Source organism: Apodemus sylvaticus, chromosome X, assembly GCF_947179515.1.
Source record: "Apodemus sylvaticus chromosome X, mApoSyl1.1, whole genome shotgun sequence".
NCBI classification, from domain to species: domain Eukaryota; kingdom Metazoa; phylum Chordata; class Mammalia; order Rodentia; family Muridae; genus Apodemus; species Apodemus sylvaticus.
Window position 1 is genome coordinate 99,895,335 of NC_067495.1, and position 13,682 is coordinate 99,909,016.

The following is a 13,682-nucleotide window of genomic DNA, read 5'->3' on the forward strand; positions in this document are numbered from 1 at the left end:
ATGATAAATGCAGTGTGAGTTTCCAAACAAGAACCTGAGTGGACAAGAGACCATGTGTAACCACTCTTACACAAGGTTTGTGTAAGCAAGACTATGAAATTCTGATTGGACCAGGGAACTTCTTTGGACTGTGATTGGCTGATGCTTTAGTAGAATTGAGCTTATTTGAAAGAGCCTGAATATATACTTGGTTCTTTCTTTTACTGGGTGAGTTCTGGAGCAAAGTTATGGCAGAGATAGATTTATTTATCCAGGTCTCCTTCTGCGTACTAATATTAAAGTCATTGTGATCATAGTTTATACTTTGAGGCTACTCTGCTTGACATTCTTAGACACATCAGTACTCTAGTTCAGGATTAGCAGAGTATTTCTAAGAAGTTCAAATAATTCTTTTTAAAGAACTTGTTTGGCAGATAGTGAATTATAATCTCCTGAAGATTTTATAAGTGCCTACTATGCACAACACATCACTGAGCCTTGTTCTAGAAATGTAGATGAAATGAGACACACATTATTCACTTGGGATAAAACAGTTTAAATAAACTCACTAGGTAAGAATATCACTGAGGAAATAATTTGCATGTAATACTAAAGTACAGTTTCGTAGACATGAACTTTAAGGCTTTCTCTTAGAAAGTGAATCAGTTCAATAGAAGCAAATTCTAATGCAACGTAAGGAAGGCGGATGGACAAAGGCTATGCTGGCGTTTTTGTGTCTACTTGAGACAAGCTAGAGTCATCAGAGGAGTGAGCCTCAATTGAGAAAATGCTCCCATCAGATTTACCTGTTGGCAAGCCTGTGCTTCATTTTCTTAATTGATTATTAATGATTAATGTGAGAATATCTAGCACACTGTGGGTGGTGCCACCCCTGGGAAGGTGCCCTTGGATTCTATAAGAAAGCAGGCTGAAGAAGCCATAAGGGGCCATCCAGTGTCATTCTTCTATCGTTTCTATGTCAGCTCCTACCTTTAGGTTTCTGCTCTTGCTTCTCTCAGAGGTGGACTATGATGTGGAAGTATAAACCAAATAAATGCCTTTCTCCACAACTTGTTTTTTGGTCATGATGTTTCATCAGAGCAGAAGTAACCCTTAGTAGAAAACATATAGGAAAAGTGGATGGCATCCTTAGGCAATGATGAGATTTGGATAAAGAGTAGGGTGTGTGAAGAGTTGTAAAGAGGGGCTGAAAAGATAAGAACTCCCAAACAATCCAGGGGAAGCCAGGCTTAGCAATGGGCAAAGAGGAACACTCCAATACTTGCTGGATGTAAAAGGATGTGGCCATGGCTTTAAAATGTTCATTATTATCAGAGTTTCAAAATCAGATTAGAGGTTGTGATATAGGATAATCTGTTTGCCCACATTGGTAGAATGTTTACCTACCTCCAAAGGAGGAGACCTCATTCAAGGGAGGAGATTGCATTCAATACCTCAATCTGCCAGGGATTGGTGAGACCTGAATGGGAATGTTGAAAGATCATATATCAGAAAAGCAAAAATATAAATTTCACAATATTAAAAAGGCTTCTACACATTGAACAGTCAAAACAGTAAAGATAAACTATAGAATGGGAGAGAACATTTGTAAACTATATAGATTGGGAGTTACTATGTATGCATGTAGTACTTAAACAACTCAGGAAAACATTCTGATTAAAAATGAACAGCAGAACTACATAGTTTGCAAAAGAAGACATGGACATGACTAACAGACTTACAAAGTAATGCTCAATGCTCCTATTCATCAGAGAAATGAGAATTAAAATTACAATGAGACATCATATAGCACATGAAAAGGTGACTGCAATAAGAAAGACTTAATAAAATAGTTGGCAAGAATGTGGGGAAAAGAAGACCCTTGTACACACTTGATGATAATGTAAATTAATACAGTAATTAGGAAAAGCAGTATGGAAGTTTTTAACAAATTAAAAATAAAACTACTTTTAGATATGTAACCAAGAGATATCTCACGTTTGTGTCAATAGGATATTTGTGTAGGAAACATATATAAAATATATACGGTATCATGTATCAATATATCTGCATTTCCATATTTGTTGTAACACAATTCCACAGTCGCTAAGGCAAAGAGGGCAAACTGTCAACAGATGAACGAATAAGGAAGCATTTATATATGTGTTATCTCTATGCGTGACAGAATGTTGTCCAGCTTTATAAGTTAATTTGGTCTTCTAAAACAGCATGGGAAAATATAGAAAACATGGTTAGTGCATTAAGCCAAGCACAGAAAAGCAGTTGTTGCTTGATATGACTTATATGTGGAATGAAAAATATAAAGGATAAACTTGTGAAAGAATCCAGAATGATTAAGTACAAAGGGTAGAGAGAAGAGGACAAGAAATGTTGGTTAAAGGCATAAAAAACAGGAGATTAAGTCTAAGACATCTATTTATTTAATTACATACTTACTTAATTACTCTAGATAATAATGTATAGTTGAACATTTTTAGAGTATATCTTAAATATTCTCATGACAAAATGAGAAATACATGAGTTGAAGAATATAGTAATTTAGTTTAATCATTTCACAGTAGATACAGATATCACAGCATCAAGTTCTATACTCTAAATACATAAAAATTATTCTCAAAATAAATAAAGCCAATAAAGAAGAATATTATAAGAACACAAGGAAATATTGTCTCCTATATACTTTAGTATCTATTAAAATAAAGAACTGGAGAGATATGTGAGTTACGTTAGAGATGGCAAGGCTTAATATATTATTGGGAGTAAGGATTAAAGGGAAGGTCAGTGGGAAGGAAAAGATAAGATTCATGGATGGCACCCAACATTTTTGGCTCAGATAACTGAACAATTATGGGTGGTGGGGCCTAACTGGCACAGGAAAGTGGCTTACTGCCAAGTATTCTGAGTTTAAGTAGGCAGTAGCAATTCTGGCGGAGGGGTGTGGGCTGTGCTGATATCCTGCTTCCCATGGACACATTTACTGTCCATTTTCAACACGAACATCATGGCATCTGAGACGAGATTCTGGCTACTGACCATTTCTCAGGAGCTCCTCTGCTCTCAGGGAAACAGGAGTTGAAGAGTTGGATGTAATGACCCAGTGTGACTTCACTTCCATTATACCACCCAGGCTCCTCTGTCAGATAAGAACCAAAAAGATGATCCTGACAAAACATCACACAGATCTTGTAATGACAGGGAAATTAAAATGGTTGCCAGGCCATTATTAAGTGTAATGACTAGGTTGAAATGAGATGAAGGACTCTATTTCAGCAGAACGTTCTCATTCATGATTAGTAGGGGGTAAAAATATGAAAATGGAACATATAATCCAATTCATAAAAATATAAAGATTCTTTCAAAAACACAAAAGTAGTGATCATTCATTTTATCCCAATGGGTGATCATGGGGTTGGTGTCTGCTGTCATTGTACCTTAACTGACCTTAAGCTAGTCACTTAAATTCTTGGAGTGAATTTATTTTCTTTTTAGTAAAATGAGAATATTGAGTCCCTTTCTTGCTGAGTCGACATGAGAATAAAATGAGAGGGGTAAAAACCTTGTAGAATATCTCAACATCAAGTGGACTGCTTACCTATTCTTCTTCTTCTTCTTCTTCTTCTTCTTCTTCTTCTTCTTCTTCTTCTTCTTCTTCTTCTTCTTCTTTTTTGTCTAAGCACTTTTTTTTATTCGATATATTTTTTATTTACATTTCAAATGATTTCCCCTTTCCTGGCTCCCCACTCCCCCAAAGTCCCATAAGCCCTCTTCCCTCCCCATATTCCCCCATCCACCCCTTCCCACCTCCCTGTTCTGGCATCGTCCTATACTGCTGCACCAAGCCTTTCCAGAACCAGGGTCCACTCCTCCGTTCTTCTTGGACATCTATTCTATTGCTTACATAGTCTAAGGTTAAGGATTCAGTTCATTTCTCTTGCTGCTGCTATGTGTCTCCAGCTGTTACTCATGTGCTCTGTGTATGCTCTCCACCCTCTCTTTTGAGAATGATTTCTGCTGCATTCTCAAGTTTTGGCTACCTTTATCTCCACAGCGTGCCATCCTCTTAGCTGTGCTATGATTCTTCCCTAGCGACCAGTGCCTGACCTCTAACAAATTCTTAGTTTTGGAAAGTAGGCACAGAAAACTTGAATGCTACACAAAGACTTGGACAGGTCTCCCTCTAGTGGAAATTTCTTGAATTGCCCCCAATTACTAACTACCCTATTGATTCAAGAGAAAGAGCTGGTGGTGAAAATGAATGCGATGGAGTTGATAAAGTTAAAAATATTTTTTTTTAAAAGAATGTATTAAAAACAGTATGATTCTAGAGGCTATAAATTGAAACAAAACTACTCACCAAAATGTCTAGAATTTGCATATTTTCCCTTGGGTCAATAAACTTACTTACTTAATGGGGATTTTTAGGCAAATCTTGAATTTTTTGTAAAAATACAGAATTAGCAATTATATGTGCAGTTGTATATCAATTTTCTCGCTATACCTGTAACAGAATTGTAATGTGCATGGCCATGGGAGTCTAATTTAACTACACTCAATGTTCTTTTTCTTCCCTTTAAAATGTATTTATAGTTGTTAATATTGGCATCATATCCTCTTAACAAAGATTTTCACGGGGCTTCATTTTTGAAGGCATGTCAGTATGGAAGTGAAAAACTGTGATTATAAAATGGCTAAACTGCCTTGCTGTAGTTCCCTAGGGTACTTTTCAGGAGATTTCACTAGTTTACCCCTCTAGGGTTCTTCTTCCGGCAAATAAACTGCACAAATGTCACAGTGTCCATGTATAAAGTCCATACACCCCTTGTTTTGAATCTTCAAATCAACATTTCCAGTCACACATCTGTTTGCCTGTTTTTGCAGACTGGAATAGAAATTATTTAAATAGAGTCCTAAACTTTTAGTGGCTTTCTTTGCTCTGTTATCACTGGTTTGGAAAACTTAAAAAAAAAAATAAAGCATTAAAGCATTTTCTGCCAAGAAGACTGAATCAAGAATAATTATTTGTGAGCCTGAATCAAGGTGGTAGGCATGAGACTTTGAGGAGGCACCCTTTTATATTTTCAATCTGTTTTTCTTTAATAAACTTTACCAACCACAGAATCTCACCAGTTGGGGGAAAACAGTGTTTTCCTGCCTGTGGTGCCTCTGTTCACACTTGTAATGAATCAGAGAGACCCAGTTATAGAATCACCTGTGAGAGAATTCAGTCTATATGGAAAACACTTCGCTGAAACCCCGTGGGAGGTCTGCTTCCAAAGCTGTCACTGGAATTGTGAACAGAATAGGGCTGCATGTCTCTGTGGGCTGGATACAAGGTTGATGAGGTCAAACTTATAGGCTAGCCTCCTCTGGGGGCTCCTGTGTAGACTATTCAGTTCCACCATGTAAACTCCTTGGCTATAGCCTAAACATTTGCCAGCTGCATCACAGCTGCATCTTTTCAGCTATTTTCCAAATATGTATGGCCTTTCAGCATGCAAATGACTCTGGACGTGTGATGTGTTATTTACCATCTCTTTGTGGCATCAATGTAACTTATACTTGTGATTCCTAGTGGCAATGGAAAATTCAGTCATGTGTGACCTATTGTTCCATTGTTTGTGATCCTCTGACATCTCTCTGGGCTTTTTACTAAAATTTAAGATTTCAGTTCCTTAATACTATCATCACACCTGATTCTTTAGACCTGGAATTTCATGCTATACTTTTTAGTTGCTTTCACTCATCCTAGATCTAAAAATAAATGTGCTATATCTTATGCCACCCATTCCTTTCCCTCAGGTGAACAGCTAAGAATAGAAATCCAATAAAAACAAATCAAACCACCTTGTTAGTATCTAGTAGTGGTCTAATGATCTAAAGATATAATGCTACAATACAACAATACAACTCATGGAAATAAATTTCTACTGGTATGTTTTCTGGAGAAAATAATAATTGGTATCAGGTGAGCCTTCAGAATTCCTAGCATCATATTCTTTGTCTGTCTTATAGCAAAGGTCCTTTAGGTCTGTTGGAAAAGGCCACAGTGCAATCACATATTGTGAATATTAAAAACAAAAACTCAAAAATGATAATTAGAAATTTTATTTCCCCCTAGTTGCTCAATTTGTGTTTTTTTGTTTGTTTTGTCTGTTGACTTCCTTATTTATAAATACTCCTTCCCTGATGTTTAAATCAAGGGAAGAAGAAGCAAAGGACTAAATGCATTGGATTCAAAATGAAATGAATTCTCAGTGTGGTTTCAAGGTCCCTGTGATAAAGCTAATTGTAATGGCAGTTGGATCTCTCAAATTGTTCTCGGACATGACTGCTATGATGCAGGAGCAAATATTTTTATTATCTTTAATAGCAACAATGCCTCATAGTTTATAGGCAAAACCAGCCTGCTAAGATTGGGAAATGTAGCTTGAGCTTGCAGTGATCTATATTATATAACAGAGAGCTTAGAGGTGGAAACTGAAGGAGTTGAAGAAGGAAATGAAAAAATCTCTTTTTCTATCAATATGGTAATTACACAATTTGACATTATTTTCAAACTCAAATTTGTTAATGCAAAACAATCACTGTCCTGATACTTCACATACTACTTGAGGAGTTTGTCATAAAAGCCTATATGAACCAGGGTAATCAAAATAGGAAACTATGCTTACGTTGTAAATCAATCTCAGAATACTTTCATAACCTGCAAAAGGCCATGGGTTTGCTCTGCAAAACCATACAACAATTATCCAAAAGAAACTGTGGAGTTTTAAGCTATGCATGTCTTTGACAATCTAATGACGTGTAGTCTAAAAATCTCCCATGAAAAGTATGCATATATGAATAGGCACATTATTTTGCCAACAGTCTATAGCCTATTAGGGCACTTTTCCCTTGAGTACCCTTGAACCCTAGTTCAATAACCCTTCATATAGAGAAAGTGAAATTTTGAAGTATGATAGTTATTACATTTGAGCACTGCATCTGGCTTTAAACTCCCTGTCAACTGAGGTTAAAATATTAAACACACTGGGTTACAGAGTTCCCAATATTTGATAAAGGAAACAGATCATTCTACAGAATTATAAGCAAAAATCATTTTAGAATGGAAAAATTACACATTTTTATGATATGATTAGAAAGCTAAACAGGTAATATAAAAGGACAGCATCGATTGATGGGATCTTTGAAAAACCAATAGACGTTCAGAAGTATAATACCTATGTTAGTTGTATTGAGTAGCATAGTAAATTAACTTATGCATCTATTTCTAATCCTTCTGGATTTTACCGTATCTATATTTCTCTAATACTAGATTTATCCACCTGGTATTATCTGATTAAAACTGACATTAATATACTATATCCCTATGAGCATATACCACCTAAGCAGCAAGAGAAGCCTAAGAGTATAAAGAAAAAGCAACCTATATTTAAATATATGCTATTAATAGATTATATATATATGCATATGTGTATCTGTGTGTGTTTGTATGTGTGTGTGTGTGTGTGTGTGTGCATGTGTGTGTATTGGGGAGTAATCACTTTAGGTGTCTAACACAATCTCAGCATTGCTTTCTCAACAGCAAGTAAATAACAGTGGCTATTCTCATGATTATAGATATAGGTAGTATAAAGTAGGGGTTGAGATGGTATGTAATCTCTGGTCAGATATTGAGTTCTAATGATTTATTAGCTCTGTGGTCTTGGGTAGGGTCTTTTTAAGTGAATCTCAGTGTTCTCATCAGTAAAGTATGAATATTAGTGTTAATATCCAGGACTGGGCCTGACCTGGGCAGGGTTTTCTTAGTAATACTTGTCTTATAAGACTCCTGACAAACAATCAGAATGACCTGAAAGTGGTATATCAGTGTCTGATAAGTCTAGACAACTAGTCTAGGTTCATATGATCTCACAAAGATTTTCTGGTTAACTGGAGTGAATCACAAGGCAGGCCACTCTATTGTGTAGCCCCAGGATAATCATGTAGGCATGTGTAGAGTGCTAGAGAGCCTTGTGTGAGGGGAGAGTGTGGGGGGCATAGCTAGCATAATTTTTTTTTTTTTACCTAAAACTTGCTGTAGAGGATAGGAAATGTCTTCAGGACACAGAGCTAGAGCAGCATCTATACTTTAAAGTGAGAGGAAGATGCTGGTTTATCTCCTCCACTGGGAGGATTGAATAAAGCCATCTCTAAAGCTTGATTCATACAAAGTCCAGTATGCATAATGGCAGCTATTGTTGTTGTTATACATGATGTTCCCCATATCTCATGTCTTATCTTGTTTTCTTTCAGTGGACGGCTGCATTGATTGGTCGGTGGATCTCAAGACATACATGGCTTTGGCAGGTGAACCTGTCCGAGTGAAATGTGCTCTTTTCTACAGTTATATCCGCACCAACTACAGCATGGCCCAGAGTACAGGGCTCAGGCTCATGTGGTACAGAAACAAAGGTGACTTGGAAGAACCCATCATCTTTTCAGAGGTCAGGATGAGTAAAGAGGAAGACGCCATATGGTTTCACTCAGCTGAGGCACAAGACAGTGGATTCTACACTTGTGTTTTGAGGTAAATATCATATAATCATGTTGTTCAACCATGTGCCTTGCAGTCTTTTGTTTTGTCATGATGTGTCAGAATTGTGGCTGGGGTGACTCACATTATGTAGCAAGCAGCTGAAGAAATTCAGCAGACTCAATTTCAGTGATCAATTGGAACTACATACCACATTTTTATCAGATTGTCTCAAGGTAGGACTCCTATTTACTGTGTGTATGTCTTTAATTTAGAAAACTGTGTGGCTCTTTTCTTTCCTATCTCCACTCCTGCTCCAGGGTCTTATAGTAACAATTATTTCACTATAGAGGCAATTGATTCAATGATCTTGGCACCTGGCCATGGAACTGACCTCACATATCATTTCGGCCAAGGTCTTGGCCTCTCTTGTTGATGGAAAGTAGCTTCAAATGCTGTCCAAGAAGTTTACAGCAAATGAACTGGTACTATGTACACAATTTGCCAAATGAGCTTAACTCTACTCTGTCTAAATATTCAACATAAAACTCAACAATCATTTGGTCATCCTGAAGTTCCAAGTCCTATATTCTGAAGATTTAATAGATCTAATTCTTGTCAGACATTTACAATAAGAAGCAAATTGTTTTACCTTAGGGACTCTTGTGATCTCCCTCCCCAGCCTAGCATTACAACCTAGGAGCTAGCATTTCAGATAGAGACCACATTTGGTATTAAAGTACACAGCTGAAATGACCTTTAACTCACCTTTCAATTCTGCCATTTCACCGGGAACTTGCACTCTACTATTTGATTTTAACTTCTTGGAAATACAGACCCTTTCTATTTTTGTCTCAGGTGTAAAGCTATGCCACTTCTTCATCAAAAGCACTTGAAACTCCCTGGTGAGTCCTCATTGTTCTAAAGGCCAAGAGAACAAGGTAGTGTATAAATAGAGAAAGCTCCTGAAGCCTTAGAATCACTTTTGTGCACATGTGCAGGGGAGTACTGAGAGGAGCAGAAAGAGAGGTTAGTTTCTTTTGAAGGTAAGATGAATCCCCATGGACACAGCAAAAGCAGCATTTGTGTCCTTAGTGATAGACAACATACTCCATTTGTGCAGCTCTTGGCACAACTGAGAAACAGATAACATTCACTTTTTAAAAGACTGCCATTGTATTTTCCAGGATGTCACTACTCTTTGCCTCCTTGCCCCTTATTAATCCTTACCAGCACTGAAGCCTGCTGATCAAAAGTACTTTTTCTTCTAATCTACTTGCTTTTTATTCTAATGGTTTTCATAAACGTACACTTCCATTAAAAAGCATTATCCCACTATACTAAGGTTCTTGGCTGAAATCATGAACTAGTTACTTGTTACTGCCTCTACTCTATAAATGTCCCCACTCTTGCTGTCTCCCTTCTTTCCCTTCTCAGCTTTTCAATCCTTATCTTAGCAAAATTCCATCTTCATAATAGTATATCAAGGTCACAAATAATCAATATGATATGACTATTGGTGTTGACTTTGATCACCTGATTTTAAGTAGAATTTGTCTTTATTTACTGTAAAAAATAAATCCTTCCTTTCTTGAATCTCCTGGAACTAGCTATGTATATTAAACAGACCTTGAACATGTAGCATTTCTGCCTCAGCCTCCCAAGTGTTGGGATTATAGGCTTGTGCTATCGCAAAAGGCTTCTTACTATAGTCTTTGGAAGAAAGTCATTTTTCACAGCCCATCTTTTGAAGTGGGTAATGATATTTCACCCCCTTCACAACAGAATAGTGATATAAATTATAATTCTTCCCTATAGGAGTTTGGTCTCTCCTCTCCCTTTTGTCTATTCAGTCAATTGCTTTTTATCATGTATATTTATATTATACAGTACAACTCCACTTTTTTGTTGAAATGTGTTAAATTTAGAAATTGGAAGCTCCTTCAGTTGGCTCCTGTTTCCTTTTGATATAATCCCATCATTACTGGGTAGTTTTTCTTTCTATAATCACTTCCTTACATTACTGAAAGATGCTCCAGACTTACCTTGAATACATACTGTCATAGATTGAGACTCACCTATTTTCTTTAGAGCCCAAATTCTTGTAATAGAGCCTATAGAAGACTAGAGGACCCATCATTTGTAGGATAGTTATAATGAGTGCTAGGCTGTTGCTGCTTCTAAGTTTTCACCTCACAGTATATTCACTTTTCGGAAAGCTGTGTATATTATTTGCCATGTTTGAGATTAAATCCATGGCCTTCTATATTCTAGGCAATTACTTTACTGCTGATTTAAATCCCTTGCCTAAGCATTGTGGTATTTTGTAGACAATTCTCTTCATACTGAAGAACTACTCAGACATCCTAGAGATTCTCAGTGTCCCTTTACATTTCTCACAGTTATCCCCTCTTTCTATTTCATACCAGATTGGCTTTGATTATAAATTTCATTGATACCATATGAGCCAGTGGCTCCTTAGCTGCAGGCAGATCAATATCAGAGGTTTGGACTTAAGCATAATAGGTGACTACTTTCATTTGTGCATCAGGCCTTAAGGAGTAAAGAAACAATTGGGATGAGTAAAACTTTGGAAAAATAACCCCTGTATGTCCGTTGGTAAGGCTCACAAAGTTTGGTAACCATCATTCTGCAGGAATTGACCAGTCCTATCACACACACTCACACACACACACACACACACACACACACACACACACACATCTAATAGTAGAACACCTCACTTTTTATGTTAATGTAAAAGGTAATAAAAATTAATATTCTAATATACGACAATCTTCAAGGGAAAGTACTCAGCAAAGATGTGGCTTCATAGAATGTATTGGGTAGTGTTACTTCTGTTTCTATTTTGGGCAAATGTTTGAAGAGTATTGGTATTAGGTCTTCTTTGAAGGTATGATAGAGTTCTGCATGAAACCCATCTGGTCCTGTGCTTTTTGGGGGGTTGGAAGACTTTTACTGACTGGTTCTATTCCTTTAGGGGTTATGGGGCTGTTTAGATGGTTTATCTGATCCTTATTTAATTTAGGTATTTGGTATTTGTCTGGAAAATTGCCCATTTCACCCATATTATCCAGTTTTGTTGAATATAGGCTTTTAGTAGGATCTGATGATTTTTTTTTTTAGTTTCTTTGGTTATATCTATCTTTTTATTTTGATTTTGTTAATTTGGATACTGTCTCTGTGCCCTCTGTTTGGTCTGGCTAAGGGTTTACCTATCTTGTTTATTTTCTCAAAGAACTAGCTCCTGATTTTGTTGATTTTTTGTATAGTTCTTTGTTGTTTCTACTTGATTGATTTCATCTCTGAGTTTATTTCCTGCCATCTACTCCTCTTGGGTGCATTTGCTTCTTTTTGTTCTAGAGCTTTCAGGTGTGCTGTTAAGCTTCTGGTGTATGCTTTCTCCAGTTTCTTTTGGGAGGCACTCAGAACTATGAGGTTTCCTCTTAGCATTGCTTTCATTGTGTCCCATAAATTTCCATATGTTGTGACTTAATTTTCATTACATTCTAAAAGGTCTTTAATTTCTTTCTTTATTTCTTACTTGACCAAGTTATCATTGAGTAGAGCATTGTTCAACTTCCTTGTGTGTGTGGGCTTTCTGTAGTTTTTGTTGCTATTGAAGACCAGCCTTAGTCCATGGTGATCTGATAGGATGCATGGGATTATTTCAATCTTATAGTATCTGTTGAGGCCTGTTTTGTGACTGATTATGTGGTCAATTTAGGGATAAGGTATCATGAGGTGCTGAGAAGAAGGTATGTTATTTTGATTTAGGATGAAATGTTCTCTAGATATCTGTGAAATCCATTTGGTCCATAACTTCTCTTAGTTTCACTGTGCCTCTGTTTAGTTTGTGTTTCCATGACGTGTCCATTGATGAGACTGGGGTGCTAAAGTCTCCCACTATTATTGTGTGAAGTACAATTTGGGCTTTTAGCTTTAGTAAAATTTATTTTATGAATGTGGGTGCCCTTGCATTTGGAGCATAGCTGTTCAGAATTGAGAGTTCTTTTTCATAGACTTTTCCTTTGGTGAGTATGAAGTGTCCTGCCTTATCTTTTTTGATAACTTTTGGTTGAAAGTTACTTGTTTTCTTTTTTTATTCAATATATTTTTTATTTACATTTCAAATGATTTCCCCTTTTCTAGCCCCCAACTCCCCAAAAGTCCCATAAGCCCCCTTCTCTCCCCCTGTCCTCCCACCCACCCCTTCCCACTTCCCCATTCTGGTTTTGCCGAATACTGCTTCACTGAGTCTTTTCAGAACAAGGGGCCACTCCTCTGTTCTTCTTGTACCTCATTTGATGTGTGGATTATGTTTTGGGTATTTCAGTTCTCTAGGTTAATATCCACTTATTAGTGAGTGCATACCATGATTCATCTTTTGAATCTGGGTTACCTCACTTAGTATGATGTTCTCCAGCTCCATCCATTTGCCTAAGAATTTCATGAATTCATTGTTTCTAATGGCTGAATAGTACTCCATTGTGTATATATACCACATTTTGTTTCAATGTTTTCTATGGTATCTTCTGCACCTGATATTCTCTCTGGTCTCTTGTACTCTGTTGGTAATGCTTGCATATATGACTCCTGATCTCTTTCCTATATTTTTTGTCTCCAGGGTTGTCTCCCTTTGTGATTTCTTTATTGTTTCTACTTCAATTTTTAGATCCTGGATGGTTTTGTTAATTTCCTTCACATGTTTGGTTGTGTTTTCCTGTAATTATTTAAGGAATTTTTGTGTTTCCTCTTTAAGGGCTTCTATCTGTGTTCTCCTGTATTTCTTTAAGGGATTGATTTATGTGTTTCTTAAAGCCCTCATCATAAGATGTTATTTTACATCAAAATCTTGCTTTTCCTTTGTGTTGGGGTATCCAGTGCTTGCTCTGGTTGGAGAACTGGGTTCTGATGATTCCAAGTAGCCTTGGTTTCTGTTGCTTATGTTCTTGTGCTTGCTTCTCAAATCTGGTTATCTCTGGTGTTAGCTGATCTTGCTGTCTCTGACTGTGGCTTGTCCCTCCTGCAAGCCTGTATGTCAGTACGCCTGGGAGAACTCCTGACTAGTTCCCTCCATGAGAAATTTGGGTTTGGAGAGCTGTGGCACAGGATCAGCTTTGGGTGCAAAAAAATTCTTAAATTG

General features: G+C 36.9%; 1 protein-coding gene across 1 annotated transcript in view; it reads left to right on the forward strand.

Moving 5' to 3' along the window:
* Il1rapl2 (interleukin 1 receptor accessory protein like 2) overlaps nt 1–13,682 on the forward strand; it is a 690,466-nt gene that overhangs the window by 27,049 nt on the left and 649,735 nt on the right. The window contains exon 2 of the mRNA XM_052170310.1: nt 8,296–8,569. Within this exon, the coding sequence (XP_052026270.1) occupies nt 8,296–8,569 (274 nt within the window). The remainder of the gene's footprint in view (nt 1–8,295; nt 8,570–13,682) is intronic.